Source organism: Elephantulus edwardii, unplaced genomic scaffold (assembly GCF_000299155.1).
Source record: "Elephantulus edwardii isolate Elephantulus edwardi_28Jun2011 unplaced genomic scaffold, EleEdw1.0 scaffold00250, whole genome shotgun sequence".
In the NCBI taxonomy this organism is placed as follows: Eukaryota; Metazoa; Chordata; class Mammalia; order Macroscelidea; family Macroscelididae; genus Elephantulus; species Elephantulus edwardii.
Window position 1 is genome coordinate 3,742,696 of NW_006400000.1, and position 13,632 is coordinate 3,756,327.

Here is a 13,632-nt window from a genome sequence, read left to right on the forward strand (position 1 = left end):
TTATAATGCATCCATAAATTCCCTTAAAATCATATTGTTCTTGAGAAGTTTTAACAATGCTAAAAGAACCGGAGGTAATGTTTGCGTATCAAAGTCGTCACCTCCATTTAGTTCTTTCTGGGAATATCTAACAAACTTTTAGTAGGAACACTTTGTGTGACGAACACAGCCCTTTTTTTCCCTGTCCCACATAGAAAACACAAAGAGACAATAGAAGAGAAATTACAGAAAGGCCAAGAACAATCATGGAGAAAGCACACGTTCCGAGAGGCTGACTTCCTTGAAGTTTTCGCCTCAATCGGTGATTTTGTCACGCAGACTCCCTTGGAGTTGGTGTGGCAGCTGGTGGATTCCCACAGAATCTCCTGAGAGGCTCTGCTTTTAAGTTAACAAAGCAACTCCTTACACACTTCGCCACCTGGTGGTTAAATGCTTGTTCAAGGCCAGTGGTTATGAACTTGACACCTGCTGTAACTGAGAACGATGTGGCAGGCTGTTTCTATAAACATTACAACTTTGAATTGCCACAGGGCCGTCCCACCCTGTCCTGTAGGGTTGCTGAGAGTTAGAGTCTACTCAGAAGCAGTGGGTTTGGGACTTTTTGTTGTTATTTTGTCTTTTGGTTCTGTGGCGTGGATCAAGCACACAGTTCTCTCAGCTTCACATACTGTTCTAGACCATTAAACTCTTTTCAAAGAATAACACTCTTCATCAGGCATCTAAACCGAGATACTGATTAGTTAGAGTCCCAAGATGGTTCCAAAAGAGTACTGCTGACCTCTTTACATGCTGTTGGCGAATTTGGATTTTACTGTTAGGCTACTTTCCAGCAACAAACTCAAACAAGAGCCTTCTGAAATGAAACCCACTGCTTTGAGTTCATTCCAGCCCCAGCTGAACCTCCAGGACGGACTAGAACTGCCTCCTTAGAATTTTCAGGCTGTAAATCTTCACGGAAACAAACTGCCACATTTTTCTCCACAGATCAGCTGGTGGATTTGAACCACTGACCTTTGATCCTGTTCAGTCACTTTAACCACTGGCTGAAGAACTCCCTGAGTGGTGCAAAATTCCCTGAGTTGTAGAGTGTGGATTTTTTTTCCTTTTTAGCATACTTTATTTTATACACGGAGGGGCCAGTTTTTGGAGAAGGACATCATGCTTAGAAGGGCGGAACAGGTGAGGAAGACCGTAAATGAGATGGATTGATACAGTAACTGGTGAAATAGGAGAACGTGCCTCAGAGACAGTGAAACTGGCTCAGGATAGAGCAGGGTTCAGAGCTGTTGTGAGTCGCAGTCCATTCAGTGGCACATAAAAACATTTAAACATTTTAGTGGATTTTGTTACATAGCTTTTCTACACAGGTCTTCATGTGTGCTGTTGAGTCTGAACCGACGAATAGCTGACCCTCCAGCATGTTTTGAGAGACAATAAATTATACAGGAGACTGCCCATCACGCTGCATTCTCCCTCTCTTCCAGTCGATGTTAAACCTCACCTCCTACATTTATTCCGTTTGCGTGTAAATGGTTTCCTAGGTGTTAGGGAGCATTGCGGTTGGGAGACATGAGTTCATTCTGACTCATAATGACCCCTAAGTGACGAAGTAGAGAACTGTCACATCAAGTTTCGGTGAACTCCATAGGGAGTCCATGGGGACACCTCCCTCTGGCAGTTCAGATCCACCAATGGCTGCACGGGGAGATAGGCATTCACTTCCTATGTAATTTCCAGCCTTAGAAAACCTGCTGCGAGTCGGTTCTGACTCATAAGCATTGGATTCTGAGAGAATCTTGACAGGAACAGAACTTTAGTTCCTTCCGCCTGCAGGCTCACCAGATGGGTTTGAACTGCCAACCTCTCTTGTAGCAGCCATATCCTTAACTGTTCTGTCAGAAGCTGTAGTCACCTGAGCCGCCAGTCCTAATGCAGCTGTTTCGGCCTCACCTGGGGATCTAGGACTTTTGCCCAAGCTTAATGTTGTTGTTGTTTATCTTTGAGTTGGCAGGTTTTCCGAGGCAATAAATCGCATGGGAGGAGACTGTCCATTCTCCCACAGAGCAGCTGGTGGATTTGAACTGCATGCTTTTGAGATTGCAGCATAGCTTCTTACTACTAAGGCCACCCGAGCTCAGTGCTTGACACTATTAACTATTTTTCCCCGGCATTGTTGTGGTTGTATACCATAGAGTCTGAACTGACCCATGTTGTTGTTGTTATGTGCTATCGAGTCACTTGTGACTCATAGCAATCCTGTGTACAAGAGCACTAAACCCTGCTCTATCCTGTGCCAACCTCACTGTCTCTGACACACCTACTGCCATTACCCTAATCACTCATCCATCTCATCAAGGATCTTCCTCTATACCACTGTCCCTTCGCCCTCCCAAACATGATGTTCCTCTCTAAGGACTGGTCCCTCCTTGCAACATGTCCAAAGTATGTCAGACGAAGCTTTAGAATCCTTGCTTCCAAGGAGCAGCCCGGCTTCACCCTCTCCAGGACAGATGTGTTTGTTCTGTTAGCAGTCCATGGTATGTTCAACACCCTTCTCCAGCACCACAACTCAAAGGCATCAATTCCCTTTCTGTCATCCCTCGTCACTGTCCACCTCTCTGACGCATGCATGCAATTGTGAAGACTATAGCCTGGACCCATAGCTGACCTCTAGCAGGTTTTCAGACACAGTTAAAGGGAGGAGACTTCCCATCCTTCTCCCGTGGAACAGCAGGTGGCCTCAAACCATGTGCCCTAGGGATTTCAGAGCAGCTTCTTGCCACTAGACCAACAGAGCACAAAGCTTAGCACTATTAACCATTTCCCCTGCATCGTTGTTGTTGTTGTGTACTGTAGAGTCGGAACCAATCCATAGTCCTCCTCTAATTGCTGGGAGGGGTGAGATGTGGGCCTGGAGGCTGGTGCAACCTGTGGGCTGATGCAGCCTCTTTCCCAGGCTCCAAAAAGCAACCTCCCTGCACCATCACATCTTGAAAACACTCTCCCTGTTGTACCTAGAGTAGGGAATTTAGTGGGCTTTTAAAAGACAAACATCTCAAGGGAATTGCTTCTAGAACCTTCTCCTTCTGCCCTGCACGAAATCTCCCTTGTGGCCAGAAGCCGGGAGACCAGGCGAGTGCCTGAAGGAAGCAAGATGAGGAAGGAAAATATAAATTACTATTTTTAAAAAAAGTATTCAAGGAAATAGTAACACACCTTTACTAATATTAATGTAAACTTGCTGTCTAGATAGACTTACACGTTGCAGAGCAATGTCTACAGAAGTACTGGCCCCTGCGTACAAGGAGGTAATCTTTTAAAGCGATGTCTGTCTGCTCAAAGCATTCATAATTTAAACCACCTTGTTCTCCCTGCCTAAGTGGTTAGCCTCGTGTCCTTTGGAAGAAAGTGAGAGAATGTGAACAAGATTAATTAAACCTTGTTCTACTCCTGTGCTGTCCTCTACATTTCCAGTTAATGAGGTTTCTGCTGAAATTACAGTAAAATGTCACAAAGTGGTGTTCGTGAAAAAAAGCTGTGGTCTTTAAGTCCGAGAGATTTAATGGTGAGGTTTTCGTTTTCTCCTGTCTTGTTAGCCTTGGCACCCAAGCCATAGCTCCTCTTAAAAGTAACTTTTCAAAGACTCACATCTTCCATTTGAGAACTGCAGCTGGAGGAGGCCCCGCTAGAGGAGACTAGACCTTCTTTACCGCATCATGTGTGGCACCTCCCCTATTCCGAGACTTCATTTGTCCAAACTTTCTAGTTCAAAATCAAAGCCAGTTGCCACCAGGTAGTCTGTGGACTGACAAAAGAACAAGCAGCTATGTCCTGGAGAAGGTGCAGCCTTAGAGGCACAGATGGCGAAGCTTCGTCTTACATACTTTGAGTGTGTTGCCAGGAGAAGCTATCTTTTCCTTAGAGAGTGGTATTGTTCTTGGAACGGTGTAGGGACAGCGAAGGAGAGGAAGACCCTCCACCAGGTGGGTTAACACAGTGACTGCAGCAATGGACTCGAGTGTATCAGAGAGTGTGAGGACAGCACAGGATAGGACAGGGTTCAGGTTTGTTGTTCACAGGGTTGCGGTGAGTCCAACTCAACAGCACCTGACACCAGCCACAGTTGCCATGCGTTGCAGAGTGGAGTTCCACACAGCTTTCAGTGGCTGATATTCAGATGGAGATCGCCAGGCCTTTCTTCTGGCGAACCGCTGGGTGGAAAAACTTCCAACCTTTTCAGTAGCAGCTGAACACTTGCCCATTTGCAGTACCAGAGGCTCCATGGGGTTCTCAAGGCTGTGAATCAGAACATTAATTGCATTAGGAAAATCTACTGTCAAGGACCTCTCCAGAGTGCTCGGGAGCAATGCTGTCAGTCTAGGGAATAAGGTGTTTGTAAGGCCATGGCCTTCTCCCTTGCTTTCTGTGCTTCAGAAAGCTGGATGGTGACTAAGAAGAATTGATGCCTTTCAGTTGTGGTGCTGGAGAAGCGTATTGAACAGACCGTGGGCTGCCAAGAGAACAAACAGGTCTGTGCTGGAGAAGGTGAAACCAAGCTGCTCATTGGAGGCAAGATTTTGAAGCTCTGTCTCCTATACTTTGGGCACATGGCCAGGAGGGACCAATCCTTCAAGAAGGACATCATGCTTGGAAGGGTAGAGGGACAGCAGAGGAGAGAAAGACCCCAGATGAGATGGATTGATACAGTAACTGGGGTAATGGGGGTCGGTGTGTCGGATTCAGTGAGACAGGCTCAGGACAGGGCAGGCTTCAGAGCTGTTGTACAGAGGGTTGCTGTGTGTCACAGGTGTCTCGCATAACAACAAATCACTTGGAGGAAAGTGCCTGCCTTTTCCCACAGAACCACCAGTGGCTGTGAACTTGCAGGGGTCTGCCATCTCTGCGTTAGCAGCCACCTCCTTGTAGACTATGCCACCGGAGGTCGTGACAAAGTAATCTTAGATTATTGACACTCTGCCAGTGTAGTATAAAAGCCCTCGCAGACCACACATTAACAATAAACAGGCATGCTGGCTCCAGATACACCTTTTCTCTGCAACTTGAATTTTAATTCCATGTGTGTTTTATATGTTGTGCAATATGATTCTTCTTTTGAGTGTTGCTGAATTGTTTGAAAATGTAAAAATCACTCCTCGTTCACGAGCCATATGAAAAGAAGCAATCAGCAGTTTGGCATTTGGCCCAGCACTGCAGTTCGCCAGCCCCTGGGCTATACCACTCGGCGAAGGCCCTTGATTATTCTTGTGAATGTGCAGAAAATGCTCCCCCAGATAGCAGAGCCAGTTCCACTTGGTTCTGGAAAGGATTGTGCAATTTTCAAACAGCGGGCTTACTTCCTTGGTTACCTTCCTTCTAGTCTGGTAATAAAATTAGCCATCTTTCTAGGGGAGAGATAGAAAGAGGCCACTCTCTAGTGGTGATGAGCTCAAGGGCAGGGGGCTTGTTTGGTGACTGCAGGCCCCCGATGCAAAGGAGAGATAGCCCATGTTCATAATAAACTGTATATGCTTAATAAACTATAGAAATAGTGCCTGCTTGAGTGATGCTCTTGTGTGAAAATTTCAAATACTATTTGTACATTCTTTTTCTATTTACACATTGGCGCTCCCCCCCCCCCCCAAGCAGGAAACTGATTGCTGATTGATCTTGTTCCCTTGGTGATTTAAACCCTTCCCTGGGCTTGAAAAGGAAAGCTGCATGCTTCCTAGTACTTGTTCAACATTGGATAGATGAATCTTAGCACCAGTGGGGTTTGGGGGACTGTCTAATCCAAGCCCCATGAGTCACTGGTGGGGAAATGGAAGCCTGTGTATGTCATAGAACATTTAAAAACAGCAAGTTCTGCCTCTCAATGTCTATTCCAGGGTCACCTGTTTGCTGGAGGCAGACAAATGAATGAGATGTCAAATCTGGCAGAGAAGCTAGGCTTGCACTCTGAATCTCGCCTGTCATTTAACTCAGAGGACTCATTGCCTCCCAGTTAGTCTTGACCAAGACTGGATCTTAAAGATCAGAAGACTTTTGTGGGGTTTTGTTTTTTTCTTCTTCTTTTTTTAATTTTAATTAAATGTTCTAACATTTAACTGGCAGGTCCCTGGGTAGCACAGAGAGGTTTGTGCTCGGTTGCTAAGTAGAAGGTCAGTAGTTTGAACACACTCAGGTGGCTTAGTCTATTGGGAGTTACACAGCTAACCAATCGTCATGCCTCTTCTGCCGTTTGAATCTGTTATGCCAGTGACTGTGTGGGACAAAGATGAGGAGTCTTCTTCCTGTACAACCTGCAGCCTCAGAAACCAACAACAGTCAGCCAGGTTCTGACTCTATGGCAGGGAATTAGTTATGAGAGGAACACGATGACAGGAGCAGGCTTCTGCCCTCCTGTAAAGACAGCAGCCAAGCAGAACTAACAGACCGGTTGGTTCCTCTCGGTGATACACAAGAACTCCTAAGTCACTAATAGACAGCAGAAAGAAAATCAACTACAAAATATGTGGTTGGAAGCCACAGCACAAATACAGTCACTTTACAGGTTTATGAGATGTCAAATCTGGCAGAGAAGCTAGGCTTGCACTCCGAATCTCGCCTGTCATTTAACTCAGAGGACTCATTGCCTCCCAGTTAGAAGCAATGCATAGCTGACCCTCCAGCAGGTTTTCAGAGGCTGTCAACTGCACAGGAGGAGATTGCCCATCTTTCTTCCATGGAGCAGCTGGTGGATTCTAACCTCTGGCCTTTGGGGTGGCAGTGCACCTCCCTATCCACTAGGCTACCAGAGCTCACTGGTCTTTTTTTTTTTTTATTTTATTAAGTTTTAATGAGCATTTACAGAGATTTTGGATTTCCATTCATTCATTGTTGCACTTTCTCTCTACCCCCCACCCCGCAATTCACTCCTCTGTGAAAAGCAAAAGATAAACTCCTTCATTGGTACACAACCCCCCAGCCCCCGAGTACACACCACTATGCAACCTTAATTCTGGACTCCTGTGATAACCATAATACCCTATCATATATCGCTTTTAAACTGTTCTCTCCCTCATCCCTGGTCATTTTACAAAAGGGGAAGACAAATCTCAGAGACCTGAGAGGGTGGGTTCAAAGTGACCTCATCTAGAAGTACCTCTTCGTGTTGCTAGTGTCTGGGGGTGGGTGGATGTGTGTCCAGCCTGTGCTGTTTTGAATACCCGTCACCTGTTTTGTGCCTGTGTCTCTGCAGCCAGCCGTTCTTCTCCACCACCAGCCCGGACCTCCCCAGACCCCGCCGCTTCCACTTCCAGTCCAGCTGTGCCACCTGCTGCAGATGCCTCGGATCAGGGCCAGCCCGCGGTCACTAACAGCCCAGAGCCTCGGGGGTGAACTGCACTGCCTGGCCATCTTGCAGACAACAGCTGGCCCTGGGGAGCTGGGGCCCAAGCGTTAATGCTGATCAACTCCTTAACATGTCTTGTCAGCTGGATGCAAACGTTGTACTTGGTGTCATTTTTCTTTTTTAAATCTGATGACTAGGAAGTACTCAGAGGATATACCAAAGGTTGCCAAGCAACGGCCCATAACAACAACAACATCATCACTCAAACAGAAGGAACTTCCTGTCAGTGGTGGCACATGGGAGGTTAACTGGGCCGTCCTGAGTTTTCGTTCCTGCCAGCTGAGTGTAGGTATCCAAATGTGACCTGTGCAGTTTCCACATCCTGACACACTGAGACTCATTTCAAGCCTTTGAACTTGACATTCCTCATAAGCAGCTTTGGTGGCAGGCAGTCATGCTGCCAGTTCCATTGCAGTGTCTTGCTGGTGGTTCAAAGCCACCATCAGCTCCTGAGGGCACAGATGGGGGGTCTCCTCCATGCAATTTACAGCCTCCAAAACCCACTGTGGGGTGAGCTTTGAGTTCCAATTCAAAGCCAGTGAGTTAAGTCGAGTTTTTTAATTCTTTGTTGGAAGCCCTGATGGTTAACGAGCTCCCTGCTAACTACCAGGTTGTTGGTTCAAACCTATTAACTGCTCCTTCAGACAAAAATGTGGCTGTTTGCTTCAGTACAGACACACAGCCTTGGAAACCCTATGGGGCAGCTCTGCGTGCCCTGAGGGGGCACTCTGGGTGGGCATTGAGGTGTTTGTCTTGGATTTGGTTTAAGGTTTTAGCTCCTCGCTGATTTCTTTTTACTAAAGAAGGAAAAACCGTGGCTTCACCACAGGTGGACAGTGTTTACGTACATGCGTTGGCCATAGCCCTGCTTCTCCAAGCGCCAGGACCAGGCTTCTCTCTGACACCCAGCGGGATGTTAGGCTCCCTGGGGTTAAACAGGACATGAATGGATGGAGGAAAGGTGATGGCTTTGCAATGCAGCTTGCGTTTCCCCCTTGGAATTTCCCTAGGTCGTTGTGCTTTGGAATCATGATTTCATGCCATTATTGTTGGGTATCATTTCCTTTTCAATTGTACTCCTTAAAGTAACATGTTTGAAAATCCTTCGTATTCACCTGTAGCCTCCTCCACAAACTACCCATTAGAAATAGAACGGCAGCAGTGGGAAATGCTGAAAACAAGCCTTTAGTTCATAGTCTCATCTGCCCCACACCTTCCTGCCTGCCTGAGTCCCACATTTTTAGGAGTCTGAGTAGAGGGGTGTGTGGGTGTGGGTATGTGTGTGTGTTTGAAAAAGAGGGGGAGAGAGAAAAAGAGGACGAGCAGATACGTCTGCACACTGTTTGCTGCTAAGGTAGTAAATAAATCAGTAATGCAATATTGTGGGTCTGAACTACTCTTTGCACTACTTTATTTACAGTAGTAAATAAAATTATTTTTATATAGTTGATTCTTGAGAAGTGTCTTTTTTTCCCTTCCTGGTACCTACTTCTGTCATCACGCAAAGTCCTAGTGGTGACACATTCTCTTTGAATGAGGAGGGGGGAAAAGAAAAGCCATTTTTGGAGGAGATAGTAATTTCTAGGGATAAGAAGGTAGCAGAGGGGCCCCTCCCCAGGAACCCTAAGCTCAGGCTGTGCCCCGTGCTGTGTGTTTCTAGCCTAGTTGTGTCTCTGAAGCTTTGCATTCTATCCATGCTGCACTGAGTCTTCTCTTTGACTAACTGTGCCCGGTTCTTGTTTTGACAAAGGCTGCCCCTGCTGACAGACAAGGCCAGGTTTCAGAATCCAGCAGTCCTAGATTCAGATTCTGGCTGTACAGCTTACTCGTTCAGATGCCATGAGTCAGTCGTTACCCTTACCTGAGCCTCAGATTCTCATTTTATAGAACAAGGTGATAAAATCCACACCTCTTGTCAAAAGGAGCTCTAGTGGCCTCGTGATAAGTATCTGTGCTGCCAACATAAAAGTAGGTGGTATAAAACAACTATGAGATATCATCTCTCCCCGGTCAGAATAGCAAAATTTAAGAACAGCAAGCGACAAATGCTGGCGAGGTTGTGGAGAAACTGGAACCCTTATTTACTATTGGTGGGAGTATAAAATGGTGCAACCACTGTGGAAGGTGGTGTGGCGCTTTCTCTGTCACTGTGTCAATCCAACATTCGTAAGAACAGCAGGGACTTCAATGATAGGCTTGAGCATTTTAGGAGATGATGAGGATGGCACAGGATAGGCAAAGTTCACATCTGTTGTTCATAGGTTCGCAGTGAGTCACAGTCGACTTGATGGCACTTAACAATTTTTTCACAGGTTCACTCTGAATGGGAGGTTACAGCACCTAACAGCAGCAACTTGAGCTTACCATGAGGCGGAAGTACAATAGTGTCTGTCGAGGCCCCAGGACAGTGTCCTGAACATCACCAGTTACTATTTTTAATAGAAGACCTGACAAGTCGGGAAGGTGCCTTTTTGCTCTACTGAGATCACATTTTCAAGAAACAGTAATGCCAACAGACACAGAAGAAATGCTCAAAATCACTGGCAGTAAGAGATGCAAATCAAAACCACAATGATATACCATCTCACTCCAGTAGCAGTGGCAAAGTTTAACAGGACAGGAAGTAATAAATGTTGGAAAAGATGTGGCAAGACAGGAATACTTATACATTGTTGGTGGGATTGTGGTACAACCACTCTGGAAGGCAATTAGATGCTTGGTCAAAAAGCTGAACATAGAAATTCCATGTGATCCAGCTATTCCACTGCTTGGAATATACCCTGAGAAAAAGAACCGAGGCACAAACAGAGACTTGTACACCAATGTTCATAGCAGTGTTATTCACCATCACAAGAACATGGAAACAGCCCAAATGTCCAACCACAATTGGATAGATTGAGAAATTATGGTATGCTTAAACAATGGAATACTACTCAGTATGCAGGAGCAATGATTTCAAAAATTACTACCTAAACTTGAGGGACTGGAGAGCATTATGCTAAGTGAACTAAGTCCCATAAGGACAAATACTGTATAAAACCATTATTGTAGAACATGTATGAGAATCTAAGTGGAGGGGGAAGCAGAAGGGGAGTTAATCATAGAGCCGCACCATTTGATGGGTGGACTGAGGGGTGGGCAAAGGAAATGGGAAAGATCTTCCTGCAGAAGACTAAAGACTACAGCCTTCAATATGGATCATCTCAAGATCAAGTAAACAAAAGTCCTACCCACTGGACCAATAGGCAACATCCTTGAGTTTCCAAAGTTTTAAATCACAAGAGGAAGAGACTGCCCCTCTTGTCTCCCTCACAGCCACTAATACTTGTGAATTGCTTGAGAGGGCACAGCCGTGTGTTAGCAATACTACTTGCTATCCTCCTTCACCTTTAGAATCTTTTAAAGACAAAGACCATGTACCTCAATTTGGAACTGCCCTGAAAGACCACCAGCTCTGAATGCCGTGTTGGTTGCAACCTGATTGTAATTCAGCTTTTCCCTCTGTCCGGTTCTGCCTTCCCCACATCTTTAATGAATCTCCTGACTGTACGTGTTCAAAATCTTCATCCCAGAGTCTTGTTCTAAGGTAGAGTCTTAAGACAACATCGAGAAGACTGGCTCAGGTTCAGAATCAGAAAGACATCGTAATCTCAGCTGGTTGGCCTTGAACACTGAACAATAGGAAGAGTGAGAGTGACTCCAGGGCCAAAACACCTCTAGTGAGTCTGGTCGACCATTTGTCAAGCCATTTAGTCTCTTGGGTTTTCTCAAGACTACATGATCTAGATCCATCCCATAACTCTCAAGCAGAACTTTCTTCTTCTTTCCCCAGTTAATTAACATAATTCTACAAGGTTAGTGTCCAAATTGAACCCAGCCAGTCAAGTTAGCATAAGTTGTGTGGAAACGAGAAGGGGAAAGCTGGTGTCCACAGTTAACACTCAGTTATGTTCTTGTCCCTCAGTTGGGCTGTTATACCAGATGGACAGACTAGCAGACTATAAAGCAAATATAGTCCATAGATGTGACTTATTTGACCCACCCAATATTTTTCGGTTTTTCAGTTTAATGACTAAGGTATACCTGATCCAAGCCATGTAATGTCCAGTAGCTTCGTGTGAATCTGAAATTTGGACAATGAATATGGGTAACAGAAGAATCAATGTCTTTGAATTGTGTTGGAGAAGAGTTCTGAGATCCTATGGACTATCAAAAGAATGAACAAATCTGTCTTGGAGGAGGAGTAACCCAAGCACCCCTTTGAGGCAAGAATGGTGAAACTTCACCTCACATACTTTGGTCATGTTGTTAGAAGAGGCCAGTCCTTGGGAAAAGACGTCATGCTGGGAAAGGTGGAGGGTCAAAGAAAGAGAGGAAGACCCTCAACAAGATGAATTGATTGAAACAGTGACTGTAACAATGGCCTCGAGCACGTCCTGATGTGCAGGATTGTTGTTGTTGGTTTTGTTTTGTTTTGTTTTGTTGTTGTTGTTATGTGCCATCGAGTCGCTTGCGACTCATAGCGACCCTATGTACAACAGCCCTAAACTCTGCTCTGTCCTGTGCCAATCGCACTGTCTCCAACACACCCATCCTGATTACTCCAGTCACTGAATCAATCTACCTCATAGAGGGCCTTCCCCTCCACCCTCCTAAGCATGAAGTCCCTCTCCAAGGACTAGTCCCTTCTTACAACATGTCCAAAGTATGTTAGACGGAGATGTGCAAGATACACAAGATTAAAAGATGTTCATCGGTGCACTATGAGTTCTAGTCAACTCAGTGGTGCCTAATAACAACAATGTTTTTTTAAAATTGGACTTAGTTGGAGGACCAAGACGGTGGCAGTGGCAGAAACAATGTAAGGAGCTGCAGGAGCAGCAAGCCACCATGGCCCTCTACAGTCCTCTGTTTATTAATAATTGAACAATTAAACAGTTGATTATTGAGCTTCAATATGGATCGAGGCTCAACATCAAAAGATCAAAGATTCTTGAATAAAAATGGTAAGTCTCACGGCTCCCGGACCCCCACTGCCAAGCCCATGCCAATGCCACAGCAACAGGAGGCTCCCACAGCCAGACCCCAGGGATACCCTCACCTGGTCTGGACAGCAGATACTGGGCCTGAGGCTGGTGTGGCAGAGCCTCCCGACTAGCAGAATAGACTTGTTCTGGGAAGATTTCTCAGAACCAAGATGGTGGCAGCAGAAGACGCCTTGTGGCGAGCAGGAGGTTAGCAGGCCACATTGAAGCTGGACACGCAACTTAAATGTGCCCAGTAAAGCAGTTGACTGCTGGTCATCAATGTGGACTGGAGCTCAACATCAGGAGGACGAGGATTCTCGGGGAATGTGGGTGGGTCCTGCTTCCTCTCTGCCTGCCGCTGAGCCCTCACTACCACAACCCAATGCGGCCACCGTAGCCAGGGTCCACGGGTCCCCTAGCCTAGAATGGGCAGCAAGCACTGGGCCCCACAGCCCGTGTGACGGAAACCCTGCACAGCCGACGAACTGCAGGCCCCCAGCACAGAGGTGGGGAGCTGGTGGAGACAGCAGAAGCAGTGGCACCATGGAGCCACAGGAGATGAAGGTCTTGATAAGGGAAAGCATCTTGCTGTCAGTGAAGATTTCCTTGGACAGGCCAGAGAAGATCATCAACACAATGTGTTGATAAGAGTCGCTATGAGTTGTCTACAACTCAAGGACACTTAACAACAACAATATATCCAAGACAGCAGATATGAATACACCACATTTTTTTTTTTTATCTCTTTGACTACTGCTGCCCAGAACTGTTTAGACCTAGAGAGGTCTGTTCACCACTATCAAATCCCCTTCTCCATTTATAAAGGAGGAGGGCAGTGATGTCTACTTCAAACTGCAGTCTGACCACTTACTTGGTGGAGTTGAGGGGGGTAATGGTGGTGACCCCGGAACTGGGGTCACTGTCCCTGGCCATGGTCTTCAGCGAGGCACAGGGTCCAGACCTCGGGGTGCGGGGGGGTGAGATGGAAGGATTTTATTAGGAGAATGTGTCACCAGGCCCTCAGGTTGTACCGTCCAGCCCCCGGGGAGAGCCTTTGGGCATTTGGGTTGAGCCAATCAGCTCTCGAGGTGAGCTGTTGGGCCCTTGGATTGTACTGCCCCTGGGAAGAGCCTTCAGGTCGCTGGGGAAAACGGCCTAGGGTTTACAACCAATTTATCTAGGCCACTTTCCTCCACCTTCTCCCCCAGTACACCT

The 13,632-nt window shown here is 46.3% G+C and overlaps 1 protein-coding gene across 1 annotated transcript in view; it reads left to right on the plus strand.

Moving 5' to 3' along the window:
• Positions 1–7,377, plus strand: part of SEL1L3 (sel-1 suppressor of lin-12-like 3 (C. elegans)) — a 232,357-nt gene extending 224,980 nt beyond the window's left edge. The window contains exon 24 of the mRNA XM_006899266.1: positions 7,238–7,377. Coding sequence (XP_006899328.1) covers positions 7,238–7,377 — 140 coding nt within the window. The remainder of the gene's footprint in view (positions 1–7,237) is intronic.
• The last annotated feature ends 6,255 nt before the right edge of the window (positions 7,378–13,632 follow it).